This window comes from Meriones unguiculatus, chromosome 5, assembly GCF_030254825.1.
Source record: "Meriones unguiculatus strain TT.TT164.6M chromosome 5, Bangor_MerUng_6.1, whole genome shotgun sequence".
In the NCBI taxonomy this organism is placed as follows: Eukaryota; Metazoa; Chordata; class Mammalia; order Rodentia; family Muridae; genus Meriones; species Meriones unguiculatus.
This window is the reverse complement of record NC_083353.1, coordinates 121,488,964-121,503,637: the sequence shown is the minus strand read 5'-3', so window position 1 is coordinate 121,503,637 and position 14,674 is coordinate 121,488,964. Positions and strand designations below refer to the sequence as shown.

At 42.1% G+C, this 14,674-nt stretch overlaps 1 protein-coding gene across 2 annotated transcripts in view; it reads left to right on the top strand.

Annotated features, from left to right (window-relative positions):
- Positions 1 to 14,674, top strand: part of Grin2b (glutamate ionotropic receptor NMDA type subunit 2B) — a 461,400-nt gene that overhangs the window by 394,939 nt on the left and 51,787 nt on the right. For both annotated transcript variants that reach the window (XM_060384309.1, XM_060384310.1), the window contains 5 exons: positions 235 to 437; positions 1,159 to 1,330; positions 1,741 to 1,894; positions 8,248 to 8,373; positions 10,703 to 10,932. In XM_060384309.1, the coding sequence (XP_060240292.1) occupies positions 235 to 437; positions 1,159 to 1,330; positions 1,741 to 1,894; positions 8,248 to 8,373; positions 10,703 to 10,932 (885 nt within the window). The remainder of the gene's footprint in view (positions 1 to 234; positions 438 to 1,158; positions 1,331 to 1,740; positions 1,895 to 8,247; positions 8,374 to 10,702; positions 10,933 to 14,674) is intronic.

Here is a 14,674-nt window from a genome sequence, read left to right as displayed (position 1 = left end):
TGGTCACCACAACATGAAGAACTGTACTAAAGCATTAGGAAGGTTGAGAACTGCAGTGTTAGACAAACAGACCTTTTATTTTCAGCATATGCATTAGAAAGTATCCTCTCCATTATGCTGTATGCTAGGATGGTTTCCCCTGGCTTAACAGTTTCTCAGACATTTTAGAGAGGCCTGGGAAAGACTAAGGGAATATGGCTTATGGTTGCTGAGTCCTCTGTTCTCTTTCTGCAGGTGGGGAAATGGAAAGACAAGTCCCTGCAAATGAAATACTACGTGTGGCCTCGAATGTGTCCTGAGACTGAAGAGCAAGAGGATGACCATCTGAGCATCGTGACCTTGGAGGAGGCGCCGTTTGTCATTGTGGAAAGTGTGGACCCTCTCAGTGGCACCTGCATGAGGAATACAGTCCCCTGCCAGAAGCGCATCATCTCTGAGTATGACGACTCCCTAGATAGATGGTTCTCGGTGGCCTGGGAGAGAGTCAGAGGTGCTGCCCGCTGACCTGGAGTCAGGCACCCTGTGAAATTCTTGGCTGTCATTGGGCTGCAGGATCAATGGGAGCTTTGATCAGATGAGTGTGGCTCCATCTAAAATGCTGACCTGAGGGAATGATTGCTGAGTTAAGGTTCCTTTGAATGTGCCCAGCCTCAGTGCCTGGGAACTCAAGTGTACTGGGTTTAAGTTTCTGGGGTATGGAAATATTTTGAGAATTAGACCTACATTTGGAAACCATTCTAACTTGATTTATGGTGTCAAAAGTTGGAGGTAACAATACTCTTTGATGAGGATGGGACATGAAGCATCTTAAAGGGAGACTGCAGAGTACCTCAGGGTCTGATAGGCATTTTGTGTCTAAATTCAGGTTTTGATTAAAACCATGAACTCAATGAAAAATTCATTGAGCAGAACCTGAAGGATTCATGCCTTTTCCTCATCTATGTTATACTTCAAAGGAACGTTAAAAATTGTGCCACGATATGGCTCAGGATACTGAGATAATTAAAAACACCAGAGTTCTAGATCTAATTTCTTTCCTCACTTAGGAATAAACTGTTCTGTGGGGGTGAGGGTTGAAGTTGGAATTTTAATAAAAAAGTAATTTTTCTCTTCTTGTACAAAGTTTTGCTTTGTTTGTTTGTTTCTTTAACTGGGTAGGAATAAAACAGATGAGGAACCAGGCTACATCAAAAAATGCTGCAAAGGGTTCTGTATTGATATCCTTAAGAAAATTTCTAAGTCTGTGAAGTTCACCTATGACCTTTACCTGGTGACCAATGGCAAGCATGGAAAGAAAATCAATGGGACCTGGAATGGCATGATTGGTGAGGTCAGTATCAGTAGGCAAGGTCATGACAAGGTCATTTCCACTGTGTACTTGTGTTTTTGCTTAAATATTTTTAAGGGTTTATCTCATGAATTTAACAAAATGTAAAATAGTAATTAGAGAAATGGAGAGATAACTCAGCCAGGAATGTGCTTGCCTCATCATCATGAGGACCAGAGTTTGAGCCCCAGAACCCATGTGCTTATAATCCCAGTACCTGAAAGGATTCCTGGGGCCTGATGGCCAGACAGTCTAGCCGAATTGGTGAGCTCCAGGCCAGCAACAGACCTGCAGGGAGGGAAATGGTATTCTAGAGGATGGTGCTCAGGTTATTGCTGGGCCATGAGAATTTCATTTGTGGTGGACCTGACTTCCAGAACGTTCTAACTGGAGCATTGTGCCTTTCTCATCAGGTGGTCATGAAGAGGGCCTACATGGCAGTGGGTTCACTAACTATCAATGAAGAACGGTCAGAGGTGGTCGACTTTTCGGTGCCCTTCATAGAGACTGGCATCAGTGTCATGGTATCACGCAGCAACGGGACTGTGTCACCTTCTGCCTTCTTAGGTAAATCACATGTTTACTGACGACAGGAAATGGACTCAAGGGCAAGTAGATGGAATAAGAAACAAGTATGAGAAAAAAAATTAAGAACACCCAGAAATCAGGGAGGTATGATGCCCTACAAGAAAACACTGATGGAATGGTCATCAGAGGCCCCCATTTAGTTCCATTTTCAACACTTGTTCATTTGACCTTGAGAAAAGTTGCTCCATCCTGGGATTATGTTTTCCTCTGCCACAAAATGTGGCATCGCAGTTAGTTGACTTTTGAGACTTCTAGTAATAATTTCTGAATCTAGGTATCTTCAGTCTTGGTTACTATTCTATTACTGTAGAGAGATACCATGACCAAGGCAAGGCAACTCATATGAAAGAAAGCCTTTGATTGAGGGTTTGCTTACAAAATCAGAGGGTTAGTCCATTATGATCAAAGCAGGAAGCAGACAGGCATGGCACTGGAGCAGTTGCTGAGAGCTTTGCATACTGATCCGTAGGCAGTAGGCAGATAGAGACAGAGACAGCCACTGGGCCTGGCGTGGGCTTTTGAAACCTCAAAGCCCACTTCTAGTGATACACTTCCTCCAATAAGGCCACACCGCCTTCAATAAGGCCATACCTCCTCCAACAAGGTCACACCCAATTCTTTCAAACAGTTTTTCAGCCGGGGACTAAGCAAACAAATACATTTTCATTCAAACCACCCCATCATCAAAAGACCTGTTTATTTTTTTAATTATCTTCAGGAATTGAACATAGGACTAACATACACATAAACATTTTCTGTTTTTACAAGAATTTCCTGAGATTTTGCTAGCCAGAGCTCATCTGATGTTTCCTTCTACCCTCTTTCTCTACTTCTTCTCTAATATTCGCCTCTGTTTCCCCACTTTCTAGCATCACTCAAATATAAAAAGTGTTAGATATTCTTTGAGACTGGGTGAGATAAGGCCATGGCTTCCACTAGATGAGGTCTTTTGTGAGATCATACCCCATTTTTTTTCAGGGGCTATGGAGCCAGGGGTTGGAAAATAAAATGTCACCTTGAAAACAGAACATTGAGCTAGGAGACTGGAAGCTGGTCTGGTTATAAACAAGCTGTAAGCCTTTGGACTCTCACCATCACCCTGAGGGGAAGAACATTTTTAAATGGGAACAGTAGAAAAGACAATGGCTAGGCTTTATTTAAACTCTGTATGTGAGGAATTAATTTGATTAAGGTACTACTAAGTAGAATTATAGATTCTATAAAACTTTTCTATATGTTACTTAAGTTTCATAGCCAGCGTTCTTATTCATGATGAACCGAATTCTGGCTCTACTAGTTCACATGAAATGTTACTAGACAGTATATATTGAAGTATTCATTTTGTAGCTTCTGGATTTAACTTACTTGCAAGCTTCCTTTATAAGGAAGACTGAAACATTAGGAGACATGAAGTAGGTTCTAATTCTAATTCTATTAGTACAGCTAGTTAGACCTGGAATTCTGGAAATGTTAAACAGACTGTCTTCTTTCTGTGAGTGTCTGGAAAAGGAGTGGTTCATTAATTATAAGGGAAACGGATGCTAACATTCTCTGACTACCAGCCATGGATAGTTGCTTTGGTTATATGAAATTATCGATGTTTACTCCATTCCTAGTTAGGCACTGGAATCTTGGGTGAGTTAAGCATTTTCCAGGAGTTCTGTGATAAAGCCATGTGTGGTAGTCATCGTAGCCTGTGTTAGTCCACTCTGCAACCTGGAGCCATTGTGATGAACAGAGACAAATAGGCAACATAATGTTGAGGACAATGTTAGGCAAGGTTTCAGGTATGCTCAGTTCATAATGACTGCTACTTTCTGAGTATGAACATAGAAATAACCTTGACCTCTTGTGCTTAATTTTCTCCTCTGTAAAATACTGAAAGGCCCATTGAAAGGATTATAAATAATGCTATATGGAGGAGTCCTTTATAAATTATAAAGATCAATAATGATATTTGGTAAATTTGAAGGAAATTGCCCTAAGCTAGATGAGGCTGGGGAGGGGAGGGACAGGGGGTATCGCAGATGTAAAGTTTTCATTCAGTTCTTGGCCAGTCATAGAAAAGCATGAAACCAGTGTAGGATTTTCACCAATTATAGTCAAGGATGGAGGAGGTTTTCCTCACACCAGATGAAACAGACTCAAGTGTACCATGTGGGCTTGAGCCCCTGCTGCCACTGAAAAGCTTTGCATTTCACAGTTGGTATGTTAAGCTCTGGGGCTTTGTTAAGGGTATTTTTAAATTGATTAAGTGACCCAGGCTTTTATAATCCCTTTGGAAGTTCAATAATAAAGTAGGTTTCAGAGTGGGAAATATATTTTCTAATTTTCAGCCAATTTCTCCCTCTCTCAACTTCATCTTTATTAATGACTTGGAAGGAGGGGAAAACAGCATGTTAATTCACTTATTAGGAGTTTACAATGTGATGTGACAGCTAAAAAGGCCAGAACTATTTTGGGACATAGTTGAGGGGCACTGTATCATGGGATAGAATTACAATCATTCTTTCATGTCTAAGGCATCATGGAGATGGCTTTTGGAATGTAGTGTTCAGCATATGAGTGCATCTAAGCAACAGAGATCTAACTCAGCCGGAATAGATTTAGCAAATATGATGAAAGCTACTAAATAAAACATGCATAGAACAGTCTTGCTCTCTTGTCTAGCCTTAGCCCATCAACCCCACTGTTTAGTAATGAGAGACAGATTATAGCTGCTTTGTGATTCATAAACTATGCCTATTCCCTTGTTACTTGCAAAATCTCCACTATTGTGGACACTGATACTCAATATGGATAGTTTGCTGTTATTGTTGTTGTTGGGGTTGTTTTGTTTCTTGGAACAAGATTTATTTGTGTAGCCTCAGCTGTCCTGAAACTCACTCTGTAGACCAGGCTGGCCTCAAACTCACAGAGATCCACTTGCCTCTGTCTCCCAAGAGCTGAGATTAAAGATGTGCAGCACCATGGCCTGATAGTTTTTGTTTTTTGTTTTGTTTTGTTTTGTTTTTATGATTGACTCACATTCTTATAGCTTAATGATATCAGTATGACATCCCACAACAAAGTAGGCTAGAAAAATAAATACAGGCCAGACAAACACTAAGAGTAGTGTGTGATTTCCTCCTTTTTTGATTGCTGAGTAGTATTCCATTGTATAAAAATACCACAATTTCTGTACCCATTCCACCGTTGATGGACATCTGGGTTGTTTCCAGGTTCTGGCTATTACAAATAGAGCTGCTATAAACATGGTTGAGCAAGTGTCCTTTTTGTGTACTTGAACAAACTTTGGGTATATACCTAGCAGTGGTATAGCTGGGTCTGGAGGAAGCACTATTCCTATTTGTCTTAGAAAGCGCCAGATAGCTTTCCAGAGTGGTTGTACCAGTTTACATTCCCACCAGCAGTGGAGCAGGGTTCCCCTTTCTCCACAACCTCTCCAGCATGTGTTATCGCTTGAGTTTTTCATCTTGGCCATTCTGATGGGTGTAAGGTGATATCTCAGGGTCGTTTTGATTTGCATTTCCCTGATGGCTAATGAGGATGAGCATTTCTTTAAGTGTTTTTCTGCCATTTGATATTCCTCTGTCGAGAATTCTCTGTTTAGCTCTGTTCCCCATTTTTTAATTGGATTACTTGGATTGCTGCTTTTCAGCTTCTTTAGTTCTTTGTATATACTGGATATTAGTCCTCTGTCAGATAAAGGGTTAGTGAAGATTCTTTCCCAATCTGTAGGCAGTTGTTTTGTTTTGATGACGGTATCATGAAATTTGCAGGCAAATGGTGGGATCTAGAAAAGATCATTCTGAGTGAAATATCCCAGAAGGAGAAAGACAAACATGGGATATACTCACTTATATAGACCTATAAGATATGATAAACATAATGAAATCTATACACCTAAAAAAGATAATCAATTGAGCGGACATGGGGTAAGATGATCAATCCTCGTTTAGAAAGACAGATGGGATATGCATTGAATGTATGACAGGAGTCTACTGAGCGCATCTGAAAGACTTTAACTAGCAGTGTTTTCAAAGCAAAGACTCATGACCAAACCTTTGGCAGAGTACAGGGAATCATAAGAAAGAAGGGGAGTTAGTCTGATGGGGAAAGGATAGGAGCTCCACAAGGACCAAATATATCTGGGCACAGGGTCTTTTCTGAGACTGACATTCAACCAAGGACCATGTATGGATATAACCTAGAACCTCCACTCAGATGTAGCCTGTGGTAGCTCAGTAACCAATTGGTTTCCCAAAGTGAGGGGAACAGGGACTATTTCTAACAGGAACTCGATGACTGGCTCTTTGGTCTCCCCACCCCCGAAGGGAGGAGCAGTCCTGTTAGGCCACAGAGGAGGGCTTTGCAGCCAGTCCTGAAGATACCTGATAAAACAGGATCAGATGAATGGGGAGGAGGTCCCCCCCATCAGTGGACTTGGAAAGGGGCACGGTGGAGATGAGGGAGGGAGGGAGGGAGGGAGGGACTGGGAGGGAATGAGGGATCGGGACACGGCTGGGATACAGAGTTAATAAAATGTAACTGATAAAAAAAAATAAAAAAAATAAAAATAAATAAATAAATAAAGTACTGAAAGGAAAAATAATGTTGATCAAACTTCTATGTCCAAAGAAAATATCAGAACTGTGGTTTCTTTTAAAATTAATTGACCACTAGTGTTTTGATCAATTTCTGAACTCTACCTTTAGTTCTGATGACCTATATTAAGTCTTGCATGAAATCACAAATGTCCTCCATCTGCCCCATAAGATTATATGGGTGCCATGACTGGGGTCTGGGTGCAAACCCTACAAGGTGAGGTGTTTCTTCAGCCAGAAGTTTGAGGAAATCCTTGATAACTTCCAACTGGCAATTGTCTTTTTATTGTTTGTTTTGTATCCAACATCTCTGCTGATTCAAAGTTTTTCTCTGGTTCTTTTTCTTCAATTTTATGATTATTAACAAAAGAAAATAAATTCCATTCCAGTGAAAAAAAAAAAAAAAAAGAGTAGTGTGTGGACACAAAAGCAAAAGAAAATAGTTATTCTCTGTATGACAATATTACCACACTAATTCAACTTTAAAACAGTACCTACAACAATTTGTCTACAAGATCACAAGCACTGGGGAAGGCTTTTTAATTTCTCCTTCACGGTACTACCATGTTGATGAGGAGGTAAAGCAAGTCAGCTTGGTATCATTTACTTGTGCCATATCCACGTCTTCCAATCACATCATTCATTAAAAGATCCAGGTATGCACTTATAAGTGGATATTAGCCATATAATACAGGATAACCATACAACAGTCGACAGACCTGAAGAAGCTAAGTAACAAAGAGAACCCTAGGGAAGGTTGCTTAATCCTCATTCAGAAAAGCAAATAGAATAGAAATTGGAAGAGGTTGAATAAGAAAGAACAGGTCTAGAGCCTACCATAGATATCCTCTGAAAGACTCTACCCAGCAGGGGATCGAAGCAGATGATGAGATTCACAGCCAAACTTTGGGCAGATCACAGGAATTCTTATGGAAGAGTGGATGGATAGATAGACCCAGGAGGGGACAGGAGTACCACAAGACAACCAACAGAGCCAACAAATCTGGGACTGGTTGGGGGAGGAAGGCTGTGGAAACTGATGCACCAACCAAGGACCGTATATGGAGAGGACCTAAGCCCTCTGCTCAGATGTAGCCCATAGACAGCTCTGTCTCCAAGTGGGTCCCCTAGGATGGGGAACAGGGGCAGTCTCTGACAGGGACTAAGATGTCTGTTCCTAGATCACTTCCCCCTGGCAGGGAAGCCTTGCAGGGCTACAGAGGAAGAGGATACAGGCAGTTGTAATGAGACTTGATAGGCTGGGGTCAGTTGGTAGGGGTGGAGTGCTAAAGGATTAGGGAAACAGGGAAGGATGGTGGGTCCAGGAGGAGACCAGAGAGAGGGCTACAATCAGGATGTAAAGTGATCAATTAAAAAAAAACTAAATTAAAAAATGTTAAAGATAAAAAGAAAAATAAAAAAAGAAAGATCCAGGTATGTTTCCAAGAGTGACAGAAACTGTCCCAATAAACCCAGAAAGGCTCACCGGCATGTTGGGGTCTTTACGTATTTGAAATAAAATGGTCTTTACACATCCAAGAGGAGAATGGGTTGCTTGAGTATCTCTTGTGTCTCCCTGATTCAACCCTGGCTCTTTGAGGGCACCCGGCACACTTGTGGCTTGCTCCTCTTAAAACAGGTGTTTACATGGGCAGATGATTATGGAAATGATGAGCTGTTTGTTCTCTGTTTTGACCCTGAGCGCTGTTTTGCTTTCCTTCCCAGAGCCATTCAGTGCTGACGTGTGGGTGATGATGTTTGTGATGCTGCTCATTGTCTCTGCTGTGGCTGTCTTTGTCTTTGAATACTTCAGCCCTGTGGGTTACAACAGGTGCCTAGCTGATGGCAGAGGTAAGGTTTCGGGACTCCCTGCATCTCTACCTTTCTCCCCTCTACTTCACAACTCAGAGCCATTATACCCATTAACATTCATGGCTGTCAGCATAGTAATGGTTTAGAATGTGCCATTAAAATGTGTGCTGGATTCTCTTTGTCCCCTTTTGGTGCATGTTAGAACCAGGCATGGTTTTAACCCCCTGGATCCTTAAGAAGAAAGACTGCTAATAAAGTTAACACACACATGGACCCTGGTTTGTAAACCGTAGGTTATGGGCAGTTTATTGGGAGAAATGTGAGGGAAAAGGCAGACTGTACCTACATAGTAGAAATAAGAAAAATTAGAATGCCCCAAGGACACATGAAGATTACTGTGGCCATTACAGCTTCCCATAGTTGAAGGGTGGCTGCTGAGTTACAGGGTCTCCACAGTGTGCGTCTTTGGCCTAACCTGCCTCCCGGGGAGTATAAAAGTCACATGCCTGAAATAAAATGAACACTCGGAACCAGTTCTCACTTGTAGCTACTATAGAATTGTCTCATTTTTCTGGGAAGGTAAGCATTAATGTGGGCAAACTGGCAACGTGTTTGAAGCACTTTTGATATTTTGGATAAGTTCCTCAGACTTCTGGAGGAGTCTAAGAACCTGGTAAATATGCAGTTCCTGCAGAACTTCATAAAATCCTCAGGGTTAGGAACTAAGCCACTTCTAACTCTTCTCCTTCTAGAATTCTAGTTATTCTGGAATGCGCCACCAGGAGGACAGATTCTTAATTTTAGGCACTAATACGAATTGCATGTAGGGCACTTAGGCTTAGACACTATATGTTTCAAACTAGTGCTTATTTACTCGGTGTTATTAGCATAACCAGAGTCATTTTGAATTTGTTTAATAAGAACCTCTAAGGTGGTCACCAGGCAACAGTGTTCAATCAATTTGGCATTCATGCTCTGGTGAGATTCACAGTCCAAACTGAGAGCTATGGCTCATTCGGAGGACTTCCAAATGCTGCCCTATCTTGTTTTTTGGTGTATTTACTAAAGCAGAGTTTTACATGTCTCCACAATATAGTGTGGTCATTGATTATCCACCTATCTAAAGGCTAGCCTGAACCAGGGACCTAGATTCTAACCTGAAAGGTTCTAGTAAGTGAACCATCTGGAGCTCCAACAGTGTAGACAAACATCAGCATTGGCAAGAGCCAAAAGTAACAGAGAATGCCTTTTCGTCCTAGAAAAAAAGTAGAAAACAGAATATAAAAATCCAGATTTACAGGCATAGTGCAAGAGCCCATGATTATTCATGTTACCTTAGGATACTTCTCTCTTTACAGAGGAATTCAGCGCTGTTCCACTCTAAATATCAAGTCTCCTTAGAGCATTGCACAGTTTGCAAAACTTTGGTTTGAAAACAACCTTCTACTTACACACCTGTTGCATGGAAACAAGTCCACATGCACAGATGTCTGTGCACAGTTCCATAACGAGTTCAACCTCCCCAGTCCCTGATGATGTAGTTGGCTGAGCACATGTGAGGATCACAGCAAACACCCTCTGTGGGCAGATAATCATCTCTGCAGTGGAACTGTGCACAAAGATGCAAGTAACACACAAGGTTTTTCCCTCACCCAGCAGGGACAGCAGACGAGTCACCCATCATTTATGGGTGCCCTAAGATCAGGTGAAAGGACATCCATCAAGAACAGCTAAGGCCCAAGAGTCAATGGTCTCCTCTCCGGGCTTTCTTATACAGATGCCTACTGCAGCAGCAGGCCAGTTGGGAAGGGTTGGCATTGGAGGGAGTAGGGGAACCAGAGTCATTTTAAAGACATCAGCTGCAAAGGACTAGAAGCTAAAGAAAACTTAGCGAAAAGTACATTCAGTCATCCGCAATCGGTAAAAGTGAACATGGAGGTCCATGGCAATGTTAGAAAGGGGCCTTACACAATTCTTGCTGATGTCTTGAAAGCTAAAATACTTCCTTGGTAGATAATGGTAAATTTTAAGAAAAAAAAAAAAAAAAAAAAAAAGGTCAATGTTGACCATTGTAACCTAATTTTCACATGATCTTTATGGTCTCATATATGAAGATGGGAAGAGTTTTAGTTGGAGAAAGACTGCTCCCACACCTCAGGGTTCTGACTTTACTTCTAAGAAATCCTCTTCTGCCTTCCTCAGGCTTCCAGGAGAGACACATGCTCTTGAATTGACACTGTCATTAGAATGGCTCAGTGGAGGGGTTTCCTGCTCTTGCCAGGGACTTTCATCTCTGGGTACTTGTAGATCTAAACAGATCCAGTGATTCAGGCTTAACTTTCTCTCCCCATCTTTTGTATCACACCAGAGCCAGGCGGCCCATCTTTCACCATCGGCAAAGCAATTTGGTTACTCTGGGGTCTGGTGTTTAACAACTCCGTACCTGTGCAGAACCCAAAGGGGACCACGTCCAAGATCATGGTGTCAGTGTGGGCCTTCTTTGCTGTCATTTTCCTGGCCAGCTACACTGCCAACTTAGCAGCCTTCATGATCCAAGAGGAGTATGTGGACCAGGTCTCTGGCCTGAGTGACAAGAAGGTAAGAGACCCATTTAAAACCTTCCATCTTTCTTTATCCTTTCCTGAGCCATACTCAAAGTTCTCACGAACCTGGTAATTTTCCAAATGTTTAGAATCAACGGCTCTTTCTTGTGTTCTCTTCAACTGGGACATGGGCACAGAAGCTGGATTCCCTACCGAATTAATACTCCTTCACGCTTGCCTTCTGATTCGTAAAAGGTTGTCACAAGGGCGCCCTGGGCTGCAAATAAGGGGCTTGGTATGCTAGCAGTTTCTCTGAGTACAGACCAACTCTTGTTAGATGCAGCCGGGTGGGCCTCTCAGCCCAGAGCTGCCTATTTGCTGTGTTATTAGAGGGCTGCCCCTGTGTACCCACCCTAGGGACACTGGAGCGTTACACCTCATTTTCTTCCCAGTGGTGATTGGCTGTGGGTTCTCTCTTTGTTTCTCTGCACACTTGCACCTCCCCAGGGCTGGGCAGGAGGTTTGTTCACATTGTGTCTTGAAGAGAAATGCGATTTAATGCATGACCGCCCCTGTGTGGTGCGGATGAGTGGGCTGTGCCCACATCACCTACCTGGCATTGGCGAGAAGCAGGGAGATATCTGCTGGTTTCCATCTTTCCAGGCTAAGGGGTACAGCACCTGCTCTAAATCCGTGTGGCCATGTAGGTCAGCCTGAAGCGCACCAATTTTCATCGGAGATTTGTCCCCTGGAAATACAACCATGATAATCTAAGACTGGAAAGTCTGTGTTTGCCTGTTTGCCGAGTGTCTGGGAAAGCGCGGGACCAAAGCATTTCAAATTCTTTCACTTACAACGCATTTCCTACTTTTTCATTTCTTTAATATTTAGAAAGTTGCTTTCCATTTCCACTGCCAGGATGAAGCCCTAATGTAGAGGTAGAAGTATTTTAAGAGCAATGGGCAATGCGTTACCACATGGGTGGCGGTCCTTGGGAGGAGATACTGTCTAGGCTCAGGGGCCTGTTCCTCTACCTGCGACTCTTCATTCACCAAGAATTCTCAGAAGTGTATGAGAAAGAGAAAGAGTTCCTTGAGGGAATTTTATGGTGCTTTCTGTGTGCATATGCCTGACTGGATGTGAGTACATATGTATATGTGCATATGTGAGTGTCTGTGTGCAAGAGACACATTAATGCTCACTGCTTCTACGTGATTTGCTACATGTTTTAGTTTATCTTCCCTTGTGCTTTATTCTCCTTTAAATTATTAAATTATTTTGCTTTATTTTTTTTAATTTCAAAATGTTTTCTCTTTCTTGTATGTCCTTCTCCCTTCCTACAACATTACTTATAGCTCTAACCCATAATTGATTAAACATTTATTTATATATTAATCCATTTATTACTTGATTCATTTTTAGACCTTCTTCTTGCCTTTGGCTACCATCACCAGCATCCTTTGTCATTATGGAACTAAGTACAATTTGAGTTAGACATCTTTCATCCCACCTCTCTACCAACCTTTACTAGATGGTGGACTAGATATGCACTAGGTAGGCCACACACACCAAAAATGATGGCTGTAGGACAATCTCGCCAGGCTCTGCTGTCATGTATAGACTTGTCAGAGATACGGTACTGTCAGTGTCATCAAAATGTGGCCAAATCATGGGAGCATGTCACCTTGCATTGATTTGAAAAAGATGTAGTGGGTCAAATTCCCAAGCATGAAGTGGCCATATTTAACAAGTTCATGTCACTATGCATCAATGTGGTGACAGAGTAATGGGTCACAGCCCTTTTTGAGACTGTCAGTCGCAACGTGACAATAACCTACCATGTTTGTCATATTGCTTTCTTCAGACGTTTCTGAAAATCGCTCCCAACACTGCATTCGTCTCTCCGATACCTTCATTTCACCCAGAAACAACTTGGAATGTGTTTCTATTTGAACTAAAAATAGTTGAGATTGCAGAGTGGGGGTGCAGAGGCTGTTTTCCCTTCTGTTATGGCCATCCTAAGCAGAGAAAATGTGAATCTGTCATTCTCTAAGAAATTAGACCACATCAGTAATTTTACATATAATAAATACAGGTGATTGATTTTCCATCTAATGTGGCCTCCATGCCCTTTATCAATGACTGCCAGCTCTCGGGTGTCTTTTTCCAAAGCTTGTATCCTCTATCTTTGGTATCCTTAACTAGGTAGCCTCCTTCTTGACCATGGCTCATGCAGACATCTATCTGCCTGCGAACTCTCTCTTCCCAGTTCTCACTCACTAAACTGCTACTTAAAGCAGGCTCAGATTAGAGAACCTTTACTTGTGGAACTCTCCTGGGCTCATGCAGGCAGCTCCTCAGGCTCCCTTTCACGACAGTCATTGAGGCCTTTATTGTCACACATCTTCCATGATCTGTACAATAATCTCAAGACTTGCACATAGTAGTATTTCTCTCTGATTATGAATGCTACAGTAAGTGACATTATTTGATCATTGCTAGAACAACAACAAAAAGGGTCTGTGTGACTAAAGAAAGAACCCGCGTATTTATGAGCGCCCAAGTGGTTGTGGCACTACAGGGAAAGAAAGCTGCAATATAGAGGCGCCTCTAACAGCTGCTTAACCTGGAAGGGATTAAAAATGATTATTCGATGTATTTCAGAACATCACAAGGTGACAAAATAGTAAATTACAAGCATCCTACCAGAAAGTGTCAACAGAATCTACATAATTATAGAAAACATTTAAGTAACTAATGACATATGACTGCATATTAGTGTCAGGAAGAGTTACAAAAATCAGAGGAGAGCGTTTTGAAAGTATACTTAAAATGTCAAAATTCATATTAGCTTTACTTCAAAACACCCAGAGAAAACAAAATCTTGGGACTGGCATGGCACCACGTGTGAGGAAGAATATTATTTAATTTAGGGAAAGGAAAATAATGTATGCCTTGAAACAATGTTATTGAGAGTAGAAATGAGATGATTTGTAAGATTTTTTTTTCAATGAAATTACATTTCCATTAAGGAAAGTAACATTTACAGTGGAGAAGGGTTCTGAAGCTTGTTCTATCAGCTGACATGTGATCTGTGTAATTGAACTCAAATGATAAACATCCAAGAGCCACAATAGGCAATAGGAAGATATCTGTAGCTCTGACATTTATAGCTTAAAAAATAGTCCGCAGCCGGGAACTGTGGCACAAGCCTGTAATCCCAGCACTCAGGAAAGCAGAGGCAAGCAGATCTCTGTGAGTTCGAGGACAGCCTGGTCTACAAAACAAGTCCAGGACAGCCAAGGATACAGAGAGAAACCTTGTCTCAGGGGGAAAAAAAAAAGTTCTCAGTACTTGGGCAGGGCAGAAGTGTGTGCTGAGGTTTCGTTTGTTACCCATAAGGACCCCTGCTTCTGTGCTGCCCTGCTGCGTGCCCTGTCTTTGGATGTGGATGGGCCCGCCTCCCGACAGCCCTGTTGTGCGCTCCTTCAGACACGCAGGTGTGAAGGAGGTGTAAGGAAGTTTCTAGAATCTTCTCTGCACAGTGAGCCCACGGTACTTGTTCTTGTGTTTCCCACCTCTCCAGATGGACGTTCCACTTTCCTGTCTGCCAAACATAGTGTGAAGGGGAAAGACTTCCACCCACCAGTACTTGCTGGGTACTAGGTACATTATCTTTGTCGCGTGTGTGTGTGCTCTCTGTATAATCTTTTGTCCAGGGGTGGTTATTCCCCTTTCCCATAAGGACACTGCCACCCCGAGAAGCTTAGAAACTTCCCTGAAGCCACCCGTATCAA